Genomic DNA, 20,130 nt, shown 5'->3' with positions numbered 1-20,130 from the left:
TCTACGACATCTGTCGAGCCAAATGAACACTCTCCGACCCCTGTCGAGCCAACTGAAGTGCCTACGACATCTGCGGAGCCAACTCAACGGCCTACGACATCTGTTGAGCCAACTGAGCTGCCTACGACGTCTGACCAGCCAACTGAACTGTCTATGACGTCTGTAAAGTCAACCGACCTAACTACAACCACAGTGGAGCCAACTGAAAGCATGGGAACAAGCACTGCCACCAGTCCACCAGCGTCGAATACCTCGACAGTGACTGAGGCGACAACTGAACCCGTCTTTCCTGCACAGCCTCCCGTGACGCCATTTCCCGTGGTCCGCGTATTCGGCACGGCGACGAACGAGTCGCAGCCGCTGCCTGCGGACGGCGTGTGTGACTACACCTTCTACGACGGCCTCTACGACACGGGCCCGTTTGACACGCTTTACAGCCCGCACTTTAGTGCACCAGTTGAGCACGTTCTCAGTCACGCGTCGCTTCACAGCGTCACTGAGTACGGCCTCTCTTTCGCCTACAGAAACGCATCACAAGTGGCGCGAGACCTCGAAATTCCAGAAATGATTTCCACGATTGAAGACCTCTGGGACCGAGCCATCCGCCATTACGGATTTCTTTCCATCGAGCGCTTACTTCTTCGTCTACTGCGCAACTCTCAGTGTCGCCCACCAGAGACCCACTGCTTACCGATGGCCTATAAACGTTGACAACTTGGACTTGCCAAATGAACACTTAATGGACTGCCGTTCATGTACATAGCATTTGTCGCCCTCTTTCTTTTTTTCATATGCGTTCAAATCGCGCAAAGCGCTAGGGGGGGAGCCCTGTAGTGCCATCATCACCATCATCATTTTTCCATCACCACGCCGCGTCTCTCGCGCAGCTGGCGCGAGCTCGAGCTGCGCGAGAATGAGAACGAGCTCACGCACCTGGCGCGTCGGACGTGGACAGCCACCGTGGCTCCGCTTCAGGCCTGCAATAAAGTGGCGAGATCGGCACGGCCCCATCGGCCGCCTTCGACGTCATCTCACGTCTCCTCTTCTCTCGCCGCTACAGATCTCATTAGTATTGTGTAAAACACGAAAAACGAGCCCTTAAGTATACACTTGTTTTCCTCATGTATATATATATATATATATATATATATATATATATATATATATATATATATATATATATATATATATATATATATATATATATATATATATATATAAGGGAAAGATGTGTGTACCTAACGGCTCGTTTTTCCGTGTTTTACACAATATAAATGAGATCTAATAGACAGTAATTCCAAGGAATGTACAGGGGAAGTTATTAGAACCAATGGAATGTAAATAAGAAGAAAGAAAAGTGGGTGAAAAAATAACCAGCCTTGAGCAGAATATATATATATATATATATATATATATATATATATATATATATATATATATATATATATATATATATATATATATATATATATATAGTGTCACGTAAACGTTAATTAATGTAGCTATTTTCTTGTAACTTTTGGCTCGTTCCAATGTCGCGGTGTCGCCCGAGAGTAGGGTTGTGGTGGTTGCACCGGCTCTCTTGTGCGTGCGTTAGCTTCCTTCCTACGAGGGGTTGTTTCTCGTGCAGAGGGGTCGCCAACGGCTTTCCGCGATGCCGGGCAGTCTGCGGGGTAGCTGCACTGTGGAAGCCTAAACGGACGTCGTGGTAGTTTCCTGTGTGTGTTTGCTTTAGTTTAGGCTATTATTATTTAGGTTGACAGCAGTCCCCCAGGAGAAACTCGGTGGAGGCGTGTGGCAGCATGGACTAGTTGGTTTGACATGACTATATAGTTATAGCGCGAGAACAGAACGACGACGCAGAGACACAGAGCACACGAGTGCTCGTGTGCTCGTGTAGAGCACTCGTGTAGAGACACGTGTCCACACAAACGTTCCACACGAAGGACCACACAAACGTCTCCGTTGACGACTCAAATTCGTTCCCCCCAATTTGAGTCGTCAACGGAGACGTTTGTGTGGTCCTTTCTGGTTTGGTCTCCGGGCAGGATCTCGGGATGTTGCCAGGGGAACCGGGGTGGTGTCGCACAGTTGACGCCTCGAGAGCAGGTTGCAGCATGCGCTGCGCAGAGTTGTCCCAGTTATGTAGCGAACAAGTGTGTACAATGTCAATCAGAAGTGTTTTAGACAAATAAATCAGTTTAGGAGAAAGTCTATGGATCTGTTGTGTGTACGCGTCGATCTCTCTCAGGGGTGGCGACCAAGTAGCGACCAGAACACTACGCTACAATAGGTTCAACTTTACTCGCGTTAATATAGAAAAAATGCGCAAACGGATGCACAAATATTGGCGTTTACTGAATTATATTGTCTTTCATTTTCTGTTATAGTTTATTGAATAAAATTGTTGCATCAACACTATTACATTTATGCACTATTTGCTTGCTTCACAGTCTGCATGTGCTTGTGAATTTGTAATCAGCAACATTGCCTCTTAAGTGCCACCAAGTACAAAGTTATGTTTGTGTGTTGCTACCTTGGAAGAAAATTGAAGGAACTCAATGTTCAGAACTTGCCAGGGCATGCAATTTAAATTGTGGGTTATGTAAATATGTTTATACATACTAAAGTGTGCCTTAAGGACTCTTATACATCGATCATTAGTTATGGTTTATCACATCAAAGTACGTCATTGTCTGCAAAAAAATATAGAAATGTAAAAGCATACACAAACTTTAAATTCTCACAACACAGTATTTCACACTGCATTGCATTTTATTAGCTTCACGCACATTACATTGCAATGATTGTTCTCACCCATGGCTAATATTTAAAATTTGTATGCCTTTATTTACACACAAAGAAATCATGGATGCGGCATTCACTTCACAACCAACAAAGCAGTCACGTAGACTCCAACAGCTAAGCTTGCAATGCTTGCATCGCACAATTGGAAAATAAGTCAATACATGTGCTACTGCACCATGAATAAGTTAACCTTGTTCACAGCAAACTGCACTTTGTTCTTTTCCTTCATTTTGCAGCGACATTGTCAATGCAAGTTCTAGATCAAGTGCAGCATCGAGCACACTTCCCCCACTTCATTGCACTAAAGTATTTTTCTTCGGTGTATGTACACTTATTTACAATCACACACTCGAAAATGAAAGCTTCAGGCTGCTTCTGGCATTATGCGAAGCACCAGAAATATACACAATTTTTTTTCAACACGCTAAATATCACTCAAACTCAACAAAAGCAACCACAACACTGCCTAAAATCAGGCAGCATAAAGAAAACACCTAATGTTTTTTTATACACACATTTAGAGCAACATTATACAAACAAGCTGCTCTTTCTTCACACAAACGTGTGCAAAGAAACCTAAATTTGTTCAGCACATTCTGCCCTGAGAGAAAAAGCATTGAAGTTGGATAAATATCGACAGCTGCTTAGATGCCACACCCATGGCATAGAAGCGAAGGGACATCCGGGTTGGGAGAAGCATCAGGTGCTCGCAAAAGTGGTCTCGTGTGCATAGAACTTGTGCATGCAAAGGTTCGTTTGGAACAACCCTGAACTGTGCATGTAAAAATTGGTGCTTGAATTGAAGGCGAAGCAGTGGTATATGTGGCAGTAGAAAAGCCGAGTGCAGCACTTTCGCTTTGTACTCATTTCTGAACATTGCGGTACAGACATTGAATAATATTACATTGTTTTTTTGTTTTCTTGTTTTGCAAAAGCTGTTGTGCCGTAGTTTGGTTTCATATTGAAGGTGCCCAGCCAGGTGTGCCAGAACGAGTTGAACCAATTAACCAGTTTATGTACAGAGTCAACCATATTTAACGTGAACACCTGCTCAGTATTCAAGCCAGTAAAACTGGAATGTCTCACTTACTTCACAAGAAAAATGTTTGTTTTATGACATGTAATCAGGGAGTGAATAGGCACAGTAATAATTTTCCCAATTTTGCATAAAACATCTGCTTTTGTGAGGCGTTGAATAGTAAAGAGGTGCTCAAATTAAATGCAGAGGATTCTGTATATTATAACACTTCAGCCCACAACTCTTAAACAATTATTGAAGACAAGAGAAGCAGCGCAATGATGCCTTCAAAGTTGTACAGAAGCTAAACGATTTTGCCCACAGCAGACAAAGCTTCAGAAGTAGAACTGTCAGAATGAACAGATATGTCATCACCGGCACTTTTGTCCCGCATACAAGTCGCATGCGATGTTGGAACAGGTTTCACTCAACGTTCTATGAGCTAATTCTATTTATTATGAAGTACACTGAAAGGGTGGAAGGTTGCTGTGCTACGCAAGGTCTTAAACATCTGCACTTAGGCAGGAGCTTGCAAAAGTACATCTGGTCCTCAAGTGCGGTGGGCCCTTCACTGCACACTACTAACGCTGGTCCTGTTCGCAAAACTTCGAATATCACATCCATCTCTGTAGGCAAGGCGTAAGGCTGTTGTATACAGGTAAACACATTCACACGTACGCTTTCAAGCACTGGGGCTACCTAGCCATTAAAGGGAAATGATAACAAGCTGTATACAATGAATCAATGGCAAAAATGAGCCAAACAACCAACAAGCAAGCATGTGTACATGTTGTCTAGTTCACTCCATTTACATGAGAAGTGCCCGTAGAGAAACCACTGGGACACTCGGGAAATCTCAGTGCTGAAAAGAGGATTTGCGTGGATAGGGAAGGCAATGAGGTTCCCTTATAAACTGTCCAGCTTACATAGAAGTGTAGCTGAGTTTGTCTCAAAAGCATCCTTCTGTATTATATGCAGAATTTATGTGCAAAACAACTACGTCATTGGAAACCATTAGCAATGAAGAGCTTTTTTTACTGCCACGAAGTGTACAAAAGTGTTTGAAAGAAGTGCTCTGGGTTCCACGTTGAGAATGGTGCCAAGTTGATTGTGCGTAAAAGGAGGTGGAAAAATATCCACGTGGTCAACCACTGTCAAAGCAGTGCATTATCACAAATGTGTGCTTTATATATGGTACAGTTAGCCTTTCTTTTTCTGGGTGCAAAGGGCGCCTACGTGTCAAGCTATTTTTGAAGCAAGAGCACACCGAGAAAAGATGCATGCAGTTGAATCAGTGGAAAACGAGCCGACATGCTCGAAGCTCTGCATTGCTTGTCTCAATTGCTGGAATTCAGCCCTACCAATTCACCTACATAATTTGACAAAGATGAACTGAACTGTCCTGTATGTGTCTAGAGCTTTTCCATGCGATAGGCTCAAATCTCAATATAACGAACCCTGATATAATGAAATATAGGTCACAACAAAGCAAGTGAAGAATAATCTTGCAATGTATATTTAGATAGAATATAAATTTATAAGGAATTCTCAGAACACAGCCCCTGAGTACACCTGAAAGATCATTGTTTTCAACCGTAGCTAAAATGATTGGTACAAGGGTAACGCTCCATTAGTGGCAATTCTTCCCAGCCATGCATAATATTTGAAGTAATACACAATATTCTTCAAAGCAAAGCTATCTGCCATTCCTCAGAGGGTATCTGCATGATCAGAGCAACAACGATCAGACTGTACATAGCATTCCAGCTTTCGGGTCCCTTAAAAGTGTTCCAGCACAATACGAAAGGACAGGTTTATTTAGCTATTCTACTCCAGCACTCTTTTATCATGCTTAATCAGTAGTCTTAGCAGCGCTCCACATTCATTATCCTTAACAACAGCCACTAACGAACAATTAGGGATGAAGGAATAAATCAGGGACAAACTACAGAATCCTTGACGTTAAATTTACTCAAATTTCATCCCCTATTCCTAAGTAGTGCTGCTGATATAAGTTGGTCCTTGAATCGTGTAGATCGTTTGTAGTAAGCTGCAAAATAAACCCTAAATGACTGACATTATTAACAGTGTTTATACCAGTCGAGTAGTAACATGATTTCATGACTGCTGGGGACATTATGATGATGATGGCTGTTTCCCTGCCTTTGCTATTTTTTAATAGAAGTGAATAATTGATGTGTCCCGAGGTTCTTTTTTTATGGTCCACCATACCACGTGTTCATTCCAGTGTACATACAACATGGGTGTAAATAGGCTTTACTACAGCACAATGAATGCAAATTATGATGCTGAAGTATCACTGTGGGCCATAGGCATGTGCAAGGCTTTTTTGCAGGAGAAGCAAAGGCTTACTGCAGCACCCCTCCACTATGAAGTCAATGTATGGGGCAGACTTTGCACCACGCTTTTCGCCCGACATTGTGTGCATGCCTTTGTGTGCTGCTTATGCAGTGTTTTCTACGTCAATTCGTAATGAATGTTACACTAGGTATTTGTTTTCTTTCCAATTCAAATGGCTGCTCCACCTCTTCATTGTTTAACAATCTGCCTCAATGGCATGTGATGTGCTTACTGAGAATGCCCCGTCATGAATAATTGCTTGCAAGGTGAAAATAAAGAGAAAGAAAAGATGGCTCAGCCGCACATTTCGAATCACAGCCCAAGAATCATTCAGCATTTTACAACATTGTAGAGCACTGGAAATAAGCAAACCACACAAAACAAACACCACCAAAGGTGCCATAGAATCTACAAAATGGTGTTCCGATATCCTTACCTATTCTAACTCAAGAAGAGTTTATGTACTCGCGAGGATTCTTTAGAAAGAATCATGTAAGGACGGGTGATGTGGAACCACCATTCCCTACTCTTTCTCCTGTTGTCACGTTCTCTTCATCCGAGTCTCGTCTTGGAGTTAATAAAGCTATAACCAGAGGGCCTTGACTGCTTGTCACTGCATTGGACCCTGCATTGTCTAGTACAAAAATCGCCTGCCTCTAATGTCCCCAAGCACTTTCAGGCATAAGTCGCCTTGAAGAGATCAATATACTGGACCAGGGCAGCGGTGAAGCGAAGCCGTGCAGTCACAGTACTGGCCACTTTGCGCCATGTGCTTACAGTGCTATGCCCATGTGCTGAATCAACCTATCGTAAACGTTCAGTCGCACCCTGTTCGAGGTGGCGCAAGTAGCACTGGACAACGCCCGGGCAATTATTGCTCCGTGTGCAATTTCGAACCACTTATTTTTGCGCACCTCTTCTTTTTTCCTTGCTAACGAGCCGCAACACATATAGGTGAAGAGCTCAAACGTTGCCATCTTTTTTTCACGCATCCGAGGAGTCTTCCCGCGGTGGGCTTCGAGATGTCAAGTTAAATCGCAGATCTGAGAAACTCAGCCGAATCTTGTCGCAATTCAACAGTGAGCCGCGACCAGTGCTTGTTGTTGTAGGCTGTTGTTGGCACTTGTGCAACTCCTTGAGGATCATACGTGCCGTGGCAGTTGAGTAAGAAGGAGGTGGCGAGTATTTCGGGGGCACGTCTTCTTCGAATGCTACGTTGGAGACTCCCTGGGAAGGCTCTGGGGCTGCAGGTGGTGCCTCTGTTGCTGGAGCTATTGTGATGAATGTTGGGCAGCACCAGGACTCGATACGCTGCATCAAATGCAAGTAAAACTTTTTACAAGGCTATGTTTAATAAAACAATCAGTAAAAGAAACATTTAGTGATTATAATTAATCACAACAAGATTATACTTTTTCTAACCATCTATAGATTGTGATTTCATATAAAAATTGGAGCAGAAACTCCCTACTGATAAATTATTAGAGTGTGTGTAGGCAGTACCATAATTTCATCATATAGCAAACACGTGGCAACACAGTTAACATTACCCATTGAGAGCCTACAGCAGCTAATTCTAGCCATCACTTAGCCATCTTTAACTGGCATTAGCCTGCACTAGCCGATATTGTCTATCATTCGACCACAATATCTATAATTGAGCAAAAAATATTGAACATTAAAAGGGGCGTACAAATTTTTTCTGAGATATAATGAAATAGCTTGACTATTAGTGCATAATGCTTCATGAATCAAATAATGCAAAAAAACTTATAACCCGTCAAATACGAGCGGATTACAGGGATTCAAGCGCTTTCTCTTTCCTCTCGTAATAGCAAGCACACTGAAAACTACACAGGGAGGGGGATGTCAAGGGGGCAAGTATTTGAGGATCCCTTTGTCTGTGCACGTCAGGACTTAGATCTCTTTTTTAATTTTTTCTGGACACGCGGCTTACTTTCGGTGAGGTTGCAAACATGCGCGGGCACGTGGCTGCATCTCCCGGTGGCCACGGTGACTACGCAGTTCACAATACTCAATCAGCCAACCACCATGGAACTGGGTATTCGACGCAGTACTTTGGGTATATCGGCCTCATTTATAGAGAGACGATGTATGGCTAACTGCGAATTGTGCTTGATTGATTGATATGTGGAGTTTAACGTTCCAAGACCACCATATGATTATGAGAGATGCCGTAGTGGAGGACTACTGAAATTTCGACCACCAGGGGTTCTTTAACGTGCATCAAAATCTGAGCACACGGACCTACAACATTTCCGCTTTCATCGGAAATGCAGCCACCGCAGCCGGGATTCGATCCCGCGACCTGCGAGTCAGCAGCCGAGCACCTTAGCTACTAGACTACTGCGGCGGGGGACTGCGAATTGTGAATTAGAGGCTGTGAACAGCGTTGTGCTTGGGAGCTTCGACTACCAATTGGCAGACTTTGGTGATTATGCTGAAAGAGTGTAGCATGGCCCCTTTAACCAGTGCATGCCTACAACAGTGTAAAAAAATAAACCCAGAATACACCCAAACCTCTTTATAAGAAATTGCATCATACATGAAAAGAAGTTCGTTTTATCCGAAAATTCATTATAAAAGGTTATTCCTCACATTCTCTATTGCAAGGGTATTCTTCATTTACTTCGTTATAACTGATATTTCATTATATTTGGATTCGGTATATCAGAGTTTGAGTGTATATGTATATATGTGGCATGCCAGGATGCAAATTTTGCACCAATTGTAATGGCACACTTTCTGCCCCAACTGTTTCTTTTCTTTTGCTGTCATACCTTTACGCATACCTTTCATGAAGTATCAGGCCAAATAATGCTCGCACATTAAAAGCGCTGTGCCAGGGGCTCACCTCGTGCATTTGAACCTGGTTTTTGCTGAAGACGACAATCTTGAGCCCTTCGATGACGGCCACTAAGGCGACACCCAGAAGTGGCAGCGTTTGCAGGAGCACGCAGAAAGAGCCAACCCAAGGTGACCAGTAGTGGTAGAATAACGACAGCGACTCCGGTGAGAACATGGCCAAGTGGCCAGATCGCATGAACGCGATAGATAGCATCTGAAAGCACCGTAACATGCGCTGGTTAGCGTAATTCACACATACGAGACAAACTAAACTTTTGACCTTTTGCATTATGCTAGGGAATTCACAGTGTTATATAAATTCTATACACACTTTAATGAAAGTCTGTCATACAGAGAATTAAGCGCCCCATTTAGCATTTTCTGACTTCGTAAAAAGTGTATATAGCTGTAAGTATTGCTCCTTTGATAATAATAATACTATTATATTAATAATATTATCTGGGGGTTCGCGCCCCAAAACGTCGACGTGATAATGAGAGACACCATAGTGGAAGGCTCCGGAAATGTCCACCACCTGATGTTCTTTAACGTGCACTTACATTGCACAGCCCACAAGCCTCAACCACTTTCCGTCCATCGAAATGTGGCCGTCGTGGCCCGAATCGAACCCTCGGCTTTCGGGTCAACAGCCGAGGACCATAACTACTGCTCCATCATGGCGGTACCTCTAACGAAATAACTTTTCTAGTTTTGGTGCATAATACCAAATACATCCTGCTGCATTTTCATGGCTTATGTTTAGTATGTTACCGCAACTTTGCACCCAGGCATTCGAGCCTTTGTCAATCGATCGAGTTGCAGTAATTTTTCCTGACATCAACAGAGTAAAATAAATCTGGTTGATGGTTGTAGGAGTTGTAATGAGCAAAGTTTTCTTGGTAACTCTATTAACATCATAAGTGGTGTAAATATACAAATAAAGTTCTGATAAACCTGTAGTGAATGTAGTAATACCACATTGTCACAGTCATCTGCCCCAAATTTCCACTGTTGTGATCAGGGGTGTAACCTGTATTTTATTCTGGGGAAGAGTGAGGCCTGAATTTTTATATGGGTGCTTGTGTGTGTACTATATGTACAAAGAGGTGCAAAATGAAAAAAGTTTGGAGATGATGATGGGTTGGATCCTCCCCCCTTTCTATAAATGTCTATGATGGTGATATCTTCAGGTCAGAAAGAAAAAATTTCTGGTGACCAAGACATTCAGCATTATTTGAAAATCTTTGTCACGAATTTCCCCTGTCTCTGACTGGCCTTTGTTAGTGTTTATAAAATGAGCAATGGTAACAGAAAATGAGCACGATAAAGAAAGTGTATCATGGCCAAGAAATTGAGAGTCAGCTTACCAAAAATGCTATTGGTAGAAGGACATTCCAGTGGAAAGTCAGCAGTGGCAGGTAGAGAGACTTGGACCTTTCTTTTTGCACTATCATTTTGACTAGCTTGTCAGTCCCAAAAGGCTTACCTGAAAAATAAAGAAAAATTTAGGGGGCGTTGATAGCACAGTAGATGCAGTGTAGGCACACAGAACATCACGTTTTGATAATGCTGCTTACCTTGTATAAATAGCACGACTATGAGCATGATGAAATAGAGAGCGACAATCCACCAAAGCGATCCCAGCCACACGTCCAAGAAAAGCATAAGATGCAAAGTTGCCTGCAAACGAGTGCATTTTTAGTTTTGTCAATTGGCAACAGCTCTGAGACCTCAATATAACAAATCCAGATATAACAAAATACTCGTTATGATGAAGTAAATGAGAAATAGTCTTGCAATAGATATAGTGTTAGCAACAAACTTTTACAACAAATTTTCGGATATAACAAACTTTGTTCCATGTAACATGCAACTTTGTTCTAATGAGGTTTGAGTGTAATTTGGCCCATAATCGTGAATAAGATCACCAGAGAAATGTGAAACAAAGATAACGAGGTAGGTTATATCGATGACAATTTTATTCAGAACTCTCTATTTGTTATTTAACATGCGATGAATGTGCTTATTTGTGCCTGGTTTCACATGCTGTTTTTAATTCTAACATGATTAGGAATAATAGGAATAGAATTTGAACATAATTTCGTTCCATAGTAATCAGAAAAGTGAAATATTTGAACAACACATGAAAACTATTCAATAGATTAACTTCTTTCGGTCTCAAGGGACACTGCTCACAAACCACAGTTGTTAGAACTTTCATGTACTGTACGAGTGCAATTAAATTTCAGCCTATTTAGCCCATTTTAAGCTCAAAATATTTTTTTACGTTAGTGTCACTTTATTGTTCGGTACTTACATCGGTGGCGAAAAAGAGCCCCAGAAGAAACCCGACTGTGCAGGTAATGAAGGTGACTATGGTCCGCCATTTTGTGAAAAACTTTGGTCGGGTGTAAACCACAGCATCTACGATGCAGTTCCAGATGCATATCTGCGATGGACGAGAAAGCAGCACGTGTTAAGCGTTTCAGAGTTGTCTACAGCCTTGAGTTTGATCGCGAATGTCTTACGAATGCCGAGAAAACATTGTGTTGACGTTGAAATCGAAATGCAGTTTTTGAATATGAGAAAGTCTTTAATTTAATGTTTCCAATTTTTCATTTTAAATACTCTTTGCCATGCGAGTCTTCAACTCCAGTTTTATCTTATTTTTGTCCGCGAGTCTCCCAGACCCTCTTGCGTATGCCAGCTACTGACCTGTTAATACTTTGACGCACTTTGAAACCCAGAGCCACCAAGTTGAATGCTTCCTATGAGAATTTTGCTCGATGAAATGTTCTAGCCTTCCATTACAATGGGCCAAGTGACAATCCCGAAGTGTCCATGTAGAAGACGCATGCTTTATCCTGCTGTAAACATTTCATTCCATACGTTTTCGTTTTCAAGTAGACAGTCAGTGCTGGCTTCAAATTACAGTAGCAACGGTGGCAGCCCTGATACACATGCAATGTGTTTGAAGTCATGGTAAACTCTGACATCTTTTGTGAGAGGCATGTAGCTAGTAGATTGGTGGAAGTGCAAATACCTAGCGATTCAGAGCCAAATAACCTCTGCTGCGCACCTGGTGTCCGAGGCCCAACGAGGCAAGCATGACGAAGAAGCAGATGGGCCAAAAGGGCGAGATGCTCCGGCCTCCCTCGGCGGACAGTGCGGCCGGAAACACCTCGACGGCGAAGCGTGCCACCTGGTAGCCGCTGAGCAGGTTGTGCTTGCGCGGGCCCTGCAGCAGCACGCCGGCCAGCAGATTGACCGGCACCGACTGGTCCAGCGGAGGCCACGATCCGTTCACTGACTGCAGGAACCTCACCGTAGACTCTTCCTCTGATGGGAGGAGAACATAGATAATCCCCGTTGTGACACATAGCTTGTCGGGGCAAAGCTACTCAGCCAGTCAAAGACTGAGCTCGGAAATCATAGTCTACGAAGACGTTAATTAGTGTGGTCATAATTTAAATTTTAAATACAGACACAGGTGGTGCATGTTTCAGCAATAATTTTCCACTACCGGCACGGATTCACTAAAGTCCAGTAAAACACTGCATGCGTCAATGGGGTAAGTGGCAGTTATTCGGTTTTTGCATCGGGGAATTTATGCATTGCTAATCTTTTTCTACGATTCACCACTCATCCCAGAGCGGGGGCATCCACGTAAGCTCGCACGGGACTTTTACGCTTGAGCGGTTCACTGGGTGACTACAAACGTATCACTTGCCCCAATCTTCCTCCTTCTCTTCCTGCATTCATGTTCATTTAATGGAACCCGGCAGTATTTGTTGCAATTATTCAATGTTTAGAGACTATACTTGGTTTAGCGTAAATCAGGTATGTAGTTCTCAAGACTGAGTGCAAATAAGAGGTGCTGAAGCACTCAGGCTCGCATTATTGTAATGCTGTTCGCATCAGTGACCTACGTTATACCGCATGTTGGTGTAGTTCAAAATGTGAATTCTCACTAATTTACGAAAATTTACCGGTGAGAAACACTCATACGTGCGCACCTGATAAAAGCTAATAATAATAAGGCGCAAGCTTCTGAAAGCTGGTTTCACCGCAGTTACACCTATATTGTGGCAAAGCCACTACTCAACATGTAAGGAAAAGAGGAAAATTTCCCTCTCTTTTTATTCTTATGTTCTTTTGTTCTCTCTCTTTCGTTCGTTCTTTCTTTCTCTCATTCGTTCATCCGTTCTTTCCCGCTCTCTCTCTATTGTTCTTTCTTTCATTCGTTGATTCGTTTTTTTTTGCTTTCTCTATGTCTCGTTCATTCGTTCGTTCTTTGTCTCTCTCGTTCGTTCTTTCTCTCTCGCTCGCTCGTTTGATCACTCCCTCATTCGTTCGCTTTTTCGTTCGTTCCTTTATTCATTATCATTGGGATCGAAATCCCGTATATAAAGAGCGTACACCCTGCTGACGTTGTGAAAGCCAAGAGGACCGATCCAGGAAGCAGTATGCCGCAAGACAATGCGAACCACATGCTCGGAATTTTCGCGTCTAGCAAGTGTACGCAAACGTTACAGTTCAAAATCCTATGTCGATTATGACAACTCTAAAAGCCCTAAAACTAACTCGCAAACAATGCTACGCACTCTATGTGAATATTTGGCGCTATGCAGTTTCCACCAATTGTTTTTTTTTTAACTGACCAGCTTTTCACTCAACAGGTCGTGAAACATCGAGATCTAGGCACCAACACTTCGCGCGCATGTCAGCAATATGCGCAAGCACAATACGCGATAAGGTGGCGAATTCGCTACGCAAAAGTAGAGAAAAAAACAAGTAGCTCACCGAACGACGAGCTGACTAGAATCATGCCGTGCATGCGCAAGAGATGCGCCACGCTGGCGAACAGCATTGCGACCAGCACGAGAACAGTGCACACGAGCACTGACACGCAGATCATGTTCCTGAAAAGAAAGCAGTGTACATCCAAGTTACGACTTGATTTCGCCGTTGCAGTATACATCGTGTGCAGAGAGAATCCACACCACCCGTGACACGCTAAAAAAGAAAGTTCGATTAGTGCGTAAAGTGTATTTCTAACTCACAAAAAAACAAGCGTCGATATCTATGGCTTGGTAATTATGTAAGTCGTAAGTCTACAACTAAATAAGGCAACTACGGTTGCTGCTAAAACGCCTCACGTTGGCGTACTTTTTGTGCTTGCTTTACGATGGACAGTTATATTAATGTAACTATAAGTTAATAGTTATTCGTCGTGAAAATCATTAACTTGGCTCACTAGTGAGTAGTAGTGTAAAGTATTGAAATCCGTGCAATTAAGCACGACACAGTACCGACATTAGTAGCTTTGTACTATTTGTACTCTGTTTAATTAAGAGCAAGATATAATGCTTTTGATTTGCAAGCGGGTTAGTCGAAACTAACAACAAACGCAGAAACTATTGTACAAAAGAAAGAATTGCTTATTGCACAACTTACTTCGTCAGTGTTGCGAAGTAACAAAAGTCGGGAGTTTGATTTGTAACTGCTTTGACTAAAACTGCGATCGCGCATTGCAATATCGAGTGCAGGTACTTTGGTACCCGCTGTCTCTTCATTCTCGCTATTTTGCAGATACTCTGCTGAACGCAGCAAGCGGGTTTATATTTCCGGTGCAGATGTATGCAGATAAGCATTAATTGGTCTTCAATAGAGAGACAAACACACGAGACAAATGGCTTCTAGAGCAACTACGAATCGTCGCGTGCCGCGTGCATAACAAGGATGCTCCACACACCGAAAGGAAATGCACAGAAATTCTTGCCTTGTAACATTGCTCGAAAACTTGTTGCGACTGTTCACGTGGAGCGCCAGGGCTCCGAACAGCCCCCACGTGATGAAGACTTCACGGGCTGCCACCACCCATGACTAGAAGAAAAAAAAAAGCAATGCAACCTGCTCAAGTGTTTCTCTGTACATTTTACCACGGCTGAATCACTAGCCAATAACAAATTACCTAATTCATTAATTTAATTCTCGCAAATCAGCACTTGGTGCAGTCGACAATACGATTTTTTTTTTTAATGGCTACACATATGCTACAGACGCAAGTGTCTCCGATAGCACTCAATTCTTTTGCTTGGTCTACAACTTTTATCAAAGATTTTGACATACATAATGCATGTTCTGCTTGCAGTGCATTATTTTTTTGTCTATTTGCATGTATATCCACTCTTTACGGCCACATTGTAGTGAAGGTGCAAGTCAACGTTAACTTCATACGTAAACATTAACGTTTCCTCAATGTAGAATAAAACCTCACCGTACGCGACCGTCCTTCTGACGTACGCTCACACGTGGTGTACAGGCTGGGCGACTGGCATTCAAATTGACGATATATCGAAAACGACAATTCATTCATTCATTCATTCCCTCACTCTTCGAAAGAAACCGAGACCAGTGATCGAATAAACGCAGTGCGCGAGGTCATCGTGATAACAGGAAACCAATATAACAGACGTCAACGAACGCTCCGAACCGACATATGCAGTCCGGCTATACGAACGGCAACCGGATCAATGCTAAGCCACCCGGGGTTACTTGCCGCATGCACCCGTAATCTAACTGCGCCATATAGCGCCCTCGAATTCCGTCAGCCGTTGGAATGCGGCCGCGCGACTGCTGTCAATCGCGTCCGGGATCGCGCGCTCAGCGGCGCAACACCCTTTCCCATCCGCCACGGCGAATAAGCGGGGAATTCCGGCGCGGTTGCACGACACTGCCATCGGCAATACGGCGTTTTCACGCCGATTCGGTTCAGTAGCGACGGCCGCGTGCATTGTACGACATCCGCAACACCGGCTTTCGGGGTCTTTTTTCCAAACTTCCGGAAAAAAAGGTGCAATATACAAGCGCGTATCAATGTAGCTATACAGGTCGTCGATGCAATGCAGCGCTCTGCACGGAACGGTGGCCGCGACTGAATTTCAGAAAGCAAGCGCGTGCCGGTATGCTTTTATATATCTGTACACGCAATCCGGGAAACGCGATCTGCCGAGCGCATTGGAAGAAAGCGCTTAGACGCCGGGACGCAACGCTTTGCAAAAGCGGGGACCTTTTGACGCAATCGGGATCCCGACAGCCCGTGCGAGCGGGCCACGCAACAGTTAGTCGGCCGCGCGACGATCGAGGACGCGAGGGTAGGACGGAATGAAGGAAATGAGCGGCTGTTTGGCGGCGCTGCACACAGTGCGCTGGAAGTCAAAGCGATTCTCGCGAGAGTTCAAGGTTGCCGTGCTCTATGGCTCGGCGGCAGTTGCCCGACTCCCTATCTCGCTTCCTTGCTGTTTCTTTTTTTTCGTGCTGGGCTTCGTCAGCGCGTGGTCCTCTGTGGCTGTTCTACAGCGGAGCGATTTGGCTAATGGTGTCTCCCTGAGAGGGTTCCCGAGCGCCTGCCGCCGTTTTCTCCGAGCACTTGCGAACGCTTCTAGACGCCTGAGCTTTGTGTAGGCAATAGCGAGAAACCCACTTTGGTGTGCAGTGTGCGTTTTCCATTTTGCACCGCGACTTACCCCCATATTCACAAACGCTACTCGACTCGACTTTCATCCTTCACTTGGCAGAGTTGAGCACTGCGCCACTCCTGCGCTACTCAAGAATCGCAGCAGACCATTGCTGATATGCAGTGACTTTCCGTGCCTACAGGCGGCGCTCCCATCGGCTTTCTCAAGTGAAGGTGAAGCGTTGAGTGGAGCGTTCTTAAATACGGTGGTTGGCGTCGTTCTTCTTGGCTATTTACTGTGGGGCTGACAGCGCGAAATGTCGGGGTGCATGCCACTCACCTCGACTATACGCAGCTATGATGCTCACGTTTTGCTGTTGCATACGACAATTTACGCCCGTGAAATAAGCGGTGCGCTTTTGAAAATGCGCAGCTTTCAAGTTTTCTGTCTCTCTTGGAACATTATTCTTAAACGTTGTAACTGTTATAAATCGTACTGCAAAGGAGGACGTTGAACGTTTCAAAGCAACTTCGAAGTTGATCGATTTTCGCTGCTTTTTTTAGATGCTGCGGCAGGGATTTCCGAGCAGCCCAGCTCCCTATAGAAGAAGTAGTAGTTGTCGTAGTCAGCTTTTCATGCAAGAAGAGGTAGCCTATGGCGAAAAAAAAAAAAGCGTAAAGACTGCTGACTCAAGAAAACCGCTTTACGTCACTTTTAGTACTTTAACGCGCTCTTAAATCTACCTATAGGGCGACGTGACGCGCTTGAGATCCTGCGTTCAGTATTATAAAACACAGCATTGTTTTTGTATGCTCCCATCTTTGTATATATCTTTTAATCCCTTAATCCATTTTCCCCGCCGCAGGATAGCAAACCGGACGTGCGCCTGGTTTACTTTTCTGCCTTTCTTTCCTTCTTTCGTCCTTTCTTCATTTATTCTTAAATTTGAGGGTACGAGCGCTCCTACGTACTAACCACATTGGTACGCTGCCACAGCCGCGATCGGATATTGAACCCAGAACCTTGCACAGTAGCTCAGCAACATGATGGCGACAAAGTCGGAATTAACGTTACCTTCGTCAGTGTAGCCCAAAAAGCCCTTTTTAACTGTGCATCTTAAGAAATAACACTTAAATGCCTATCTATAAGCCAGGGCGTTCTCAAAACAAAAGCGTGACAAACTTGCCCAGCAAATACATATCACCGCTTACGTTTGTGTCTGACAGGACGCCCTTCCAGTCGGCCTTGAAGATATCCGCAATGCCACCACCCCATTGTTCGGTCATGCGGATAGTGATGAACACCAGCAGGCACAGGGACAGAATGCCAAGGATGGCCAGGATCTGAACAAATTACACACAAGGACAGACAAAATTTTTAAAAAAATTGAGGAAGTGGTCGCCATTCTGACGAAGTGCAACAGGTAATATCGTGCGAATTTGTCAACTCGGTTCAGCAAAGTTCGTTTAGTTTCACCCACCTATGCGCGAGGAAGGCGGGCAACAAAAATTGCAATGTAGGTAGCAGCTAAAGCAAATCAAAACAAAGTAAAAAAGAAGAGCATTAGACAGATTGCTTCGCATAAAGCAGCCCCACATTCATCATATCTGCGGCGTTAATGGAGCATTTGTGAAGAAATACAATTTATGCAATACTGAAGCCTTCCCAAGAATATTTGCATCTTTACGTAATACTTCAGGCGCTCTCTTCACGTCATTATATAGGTAATACCATGCCAATATTTAGTGCAACCATGTCCTCTGTTCAACGCTTGCACAATGTTAAAAATATTCCATGGTGTAACTGATATACTCTCTAAGACACGTAACCAAAAAAATGGCACTCCAGGCCCGTGACCCTAACCACCCCGAAAATTTTGTTTCTCCATGCATACATAGCGCAAAATGACGATTTGCCTGCCCGTGCACCACTTTAAATCAAAAACTTGAGCCCAACCCCCCTCCTCAGAAAAAAAAAAATTCCGCATACAAACCTGTAACATTTATACAAAATTACAGTGCCCACTTTCGCAGTGCAATGTCGTTGCTCAAGCGTCGCGTCAACAATACGCGGATTTTCGCACAATCAAAAGTTCCTTCACTTGTTTCTACAACCCCTGATTGATATGTGGAGTTTAACGTCCCTAAACCACCATATGATTATGGTAGACACCGTAGTGGAGGGCTCCGGAAATTTCGATCACCTGGGGTTCTTTAACGAGCACCCAAATCTGAGAACACGGGCCTACAAAATTTCCGCCTCCATCGTAAATGCAGCCGCTGCAGCCGGGATTCAATCCCGCAACCTGCGGGTCAGCAGCCTTATATAGCCACTAGACCACCGCGGCGGGGCGTGTCTACATCCCCTGTCAACCCTCGCGGTCAGCTCGATCTCCCATGAGCCATTTATATGACTCCTAACCACGCAGCTAACCCAGTCGTCATCATCGTTTATGTGAGCGATCATTTCCGGCAACGCGTTCTCTTTACGTACGTTGACGTACCTTGCCGAAGGACTTGAGTCCCCGACTGAGGGCGATGAACACGAGCAGCCAGATGATGCCCAGGTTGAAGGCCAGCTCGAACTTGAGGTCCCCGATACCGTTTGCTTGAGGCGCCGCCCTCCGGTCCAGCACCCGGCCACTGCGTAACAAGCCAGCGAAAAAACACATGTAGTCGAAAACAGTGTAGTGCATTCGGAACTTGGGACAAAATAAAAGTTCTTTGCGCTATGCAAGCTGCGATTACAGAGCAAGATGTGGTACTGCTAACTCACTCTAACGTCGCCCCCTCCCCTCGCCCTCCTTTTCTTTTTCAGCTTAACTGGAACAGACGTCTGATGAGTTGCAGAGCCATGTTACAGGCCGAGAGCTCTATCTTATTCACCTATCCCATGCCGATAATGCAGGGAAGACATTCTTATCGTGATCTTGGTGCACGTGTTGCCCTCATCACCTACAGCAGCGGCACTTGCGATGCGTTTTTTTCGCCATATCCTGCCGGAACGTCAATTTCAGCCCACGCTGAACATATATAGTATGAACGCACTTCCCATTGCATTGGATGTCTCCCGAGTGACATTATTCCATCCGTTAATGCCGAGCGACCACGCCGTGTTTACGTCCCCGTGGCGAGTTGTTTGCGCAGCGCGCGTGTTTTGATCGTTTGCCTTGCGCGTACGAAATGGGAGAATCGTTCACAACACTATGCGGCCAGCAGCGAAGCAGTGTTTAATGAGGAAGGCGAATCCTCCGTGTCTGCAGTGTCCGATTCCATGGTGTCGCACATAATGAGTGCAACAAACTTCGCACGCTTACTTATCATTAGGGAGTTTTAGAGAACCGTTTGCAAGCGCTGTGAGCGTTGCGGGCGCCATAAAAGTTTTAGAATAGCGTTTGCCCTGCTGCTAACCGCAACGCACGATCGCAGCGGCACTGTAGCCTCGAAACCAGCGCTTGCGGGCCACATGCGGGCCGCCATTACCGCGCGCCATTTCGAATTTTTAGCGTGCACGCGGTCCGCGAACGCCGACTCGCATTACGACGCATGCGCAGTGGCAGCGACCGCACCGCAAGGGCTCGCGGTGCGCTATTCTAAAACTTCCTATTAAATCACT

The 20,130-nt window shown here is 44.4% G+C and overlaps 1 protein-coding gene across 5 annotated transcripts in view; it reads right to left on the bottom strand.

Annotated features, from left to right (window-relative positions):
* Positions 1-2,734: 2,734 nt before the first annotated feature.
* Positions 2,735-20,130, bottom strand: part of bdg (sodium-dependent transporter bedraggled) — a 201,920-nt gene continuing 184,524 nt past the window's right edge. For all 5 annotated transcript variants that reach the window (XM_037425268.2, XM_075895711.1, XM_075895712.1 and 2 more), the window contains 10 exons: positions 19,019-19,157; positions 17,727-17,858; positions 14,838-14,941; positions 13,859-13,977; positions 12,135-12,394; positions 11,373-11,504; positions 10,633-10,735; positions 10,423-10,541; positions 9,063-9,269; positions 2,735-7,498 (listed from right to left, as the gene is read on the bottom strand). In XM_037425268.2, the coding sequence (XP_037281165.2) occupies positions 7,172-7,498; positions 9,063-9,269; positions 10,423-10,541; positions 10,633-10,735; positions 11,373-11,504; positions 12,135-12,394; positions 13,859-13,977; positions 14,838-14,941; positions 17,727-17,858; positions 19,019-19,157 (1,642 nt within the window). In that variant the 3' untranslated portion in view covers positions 2,735-7,171. The remainder of the gene's footprint in view (positions 7,499-9,062; positions 9,270-10,422; positions 10,542-10,632; positions 10,736-11,372; positions 11,505-12,134; positions 12,395-13,858; positions 13,978-14,837; positions 14,942-17,726; positions 17,859-19,018; positions 19,158-20,130) is intronic.

Source organism: Rhipicephalus microplus, chromosome 5 (assembly GCF_043290135.1).
Source record: "Rhipicephalus microplus isolate Deutch F79 chromosome 5, USDA_Rmic, whole genome shotgun sequence".
Lineage (NCBI taxonomy): Eukaryota > Metazoa > Arthropoda > Arachnida > Ixodida > Ixodidae > Rhipicephalus > Rhipicephalus microplus.
This window is presented reverse-complemented; position numbering and strand designations above follow the sequence as displayed.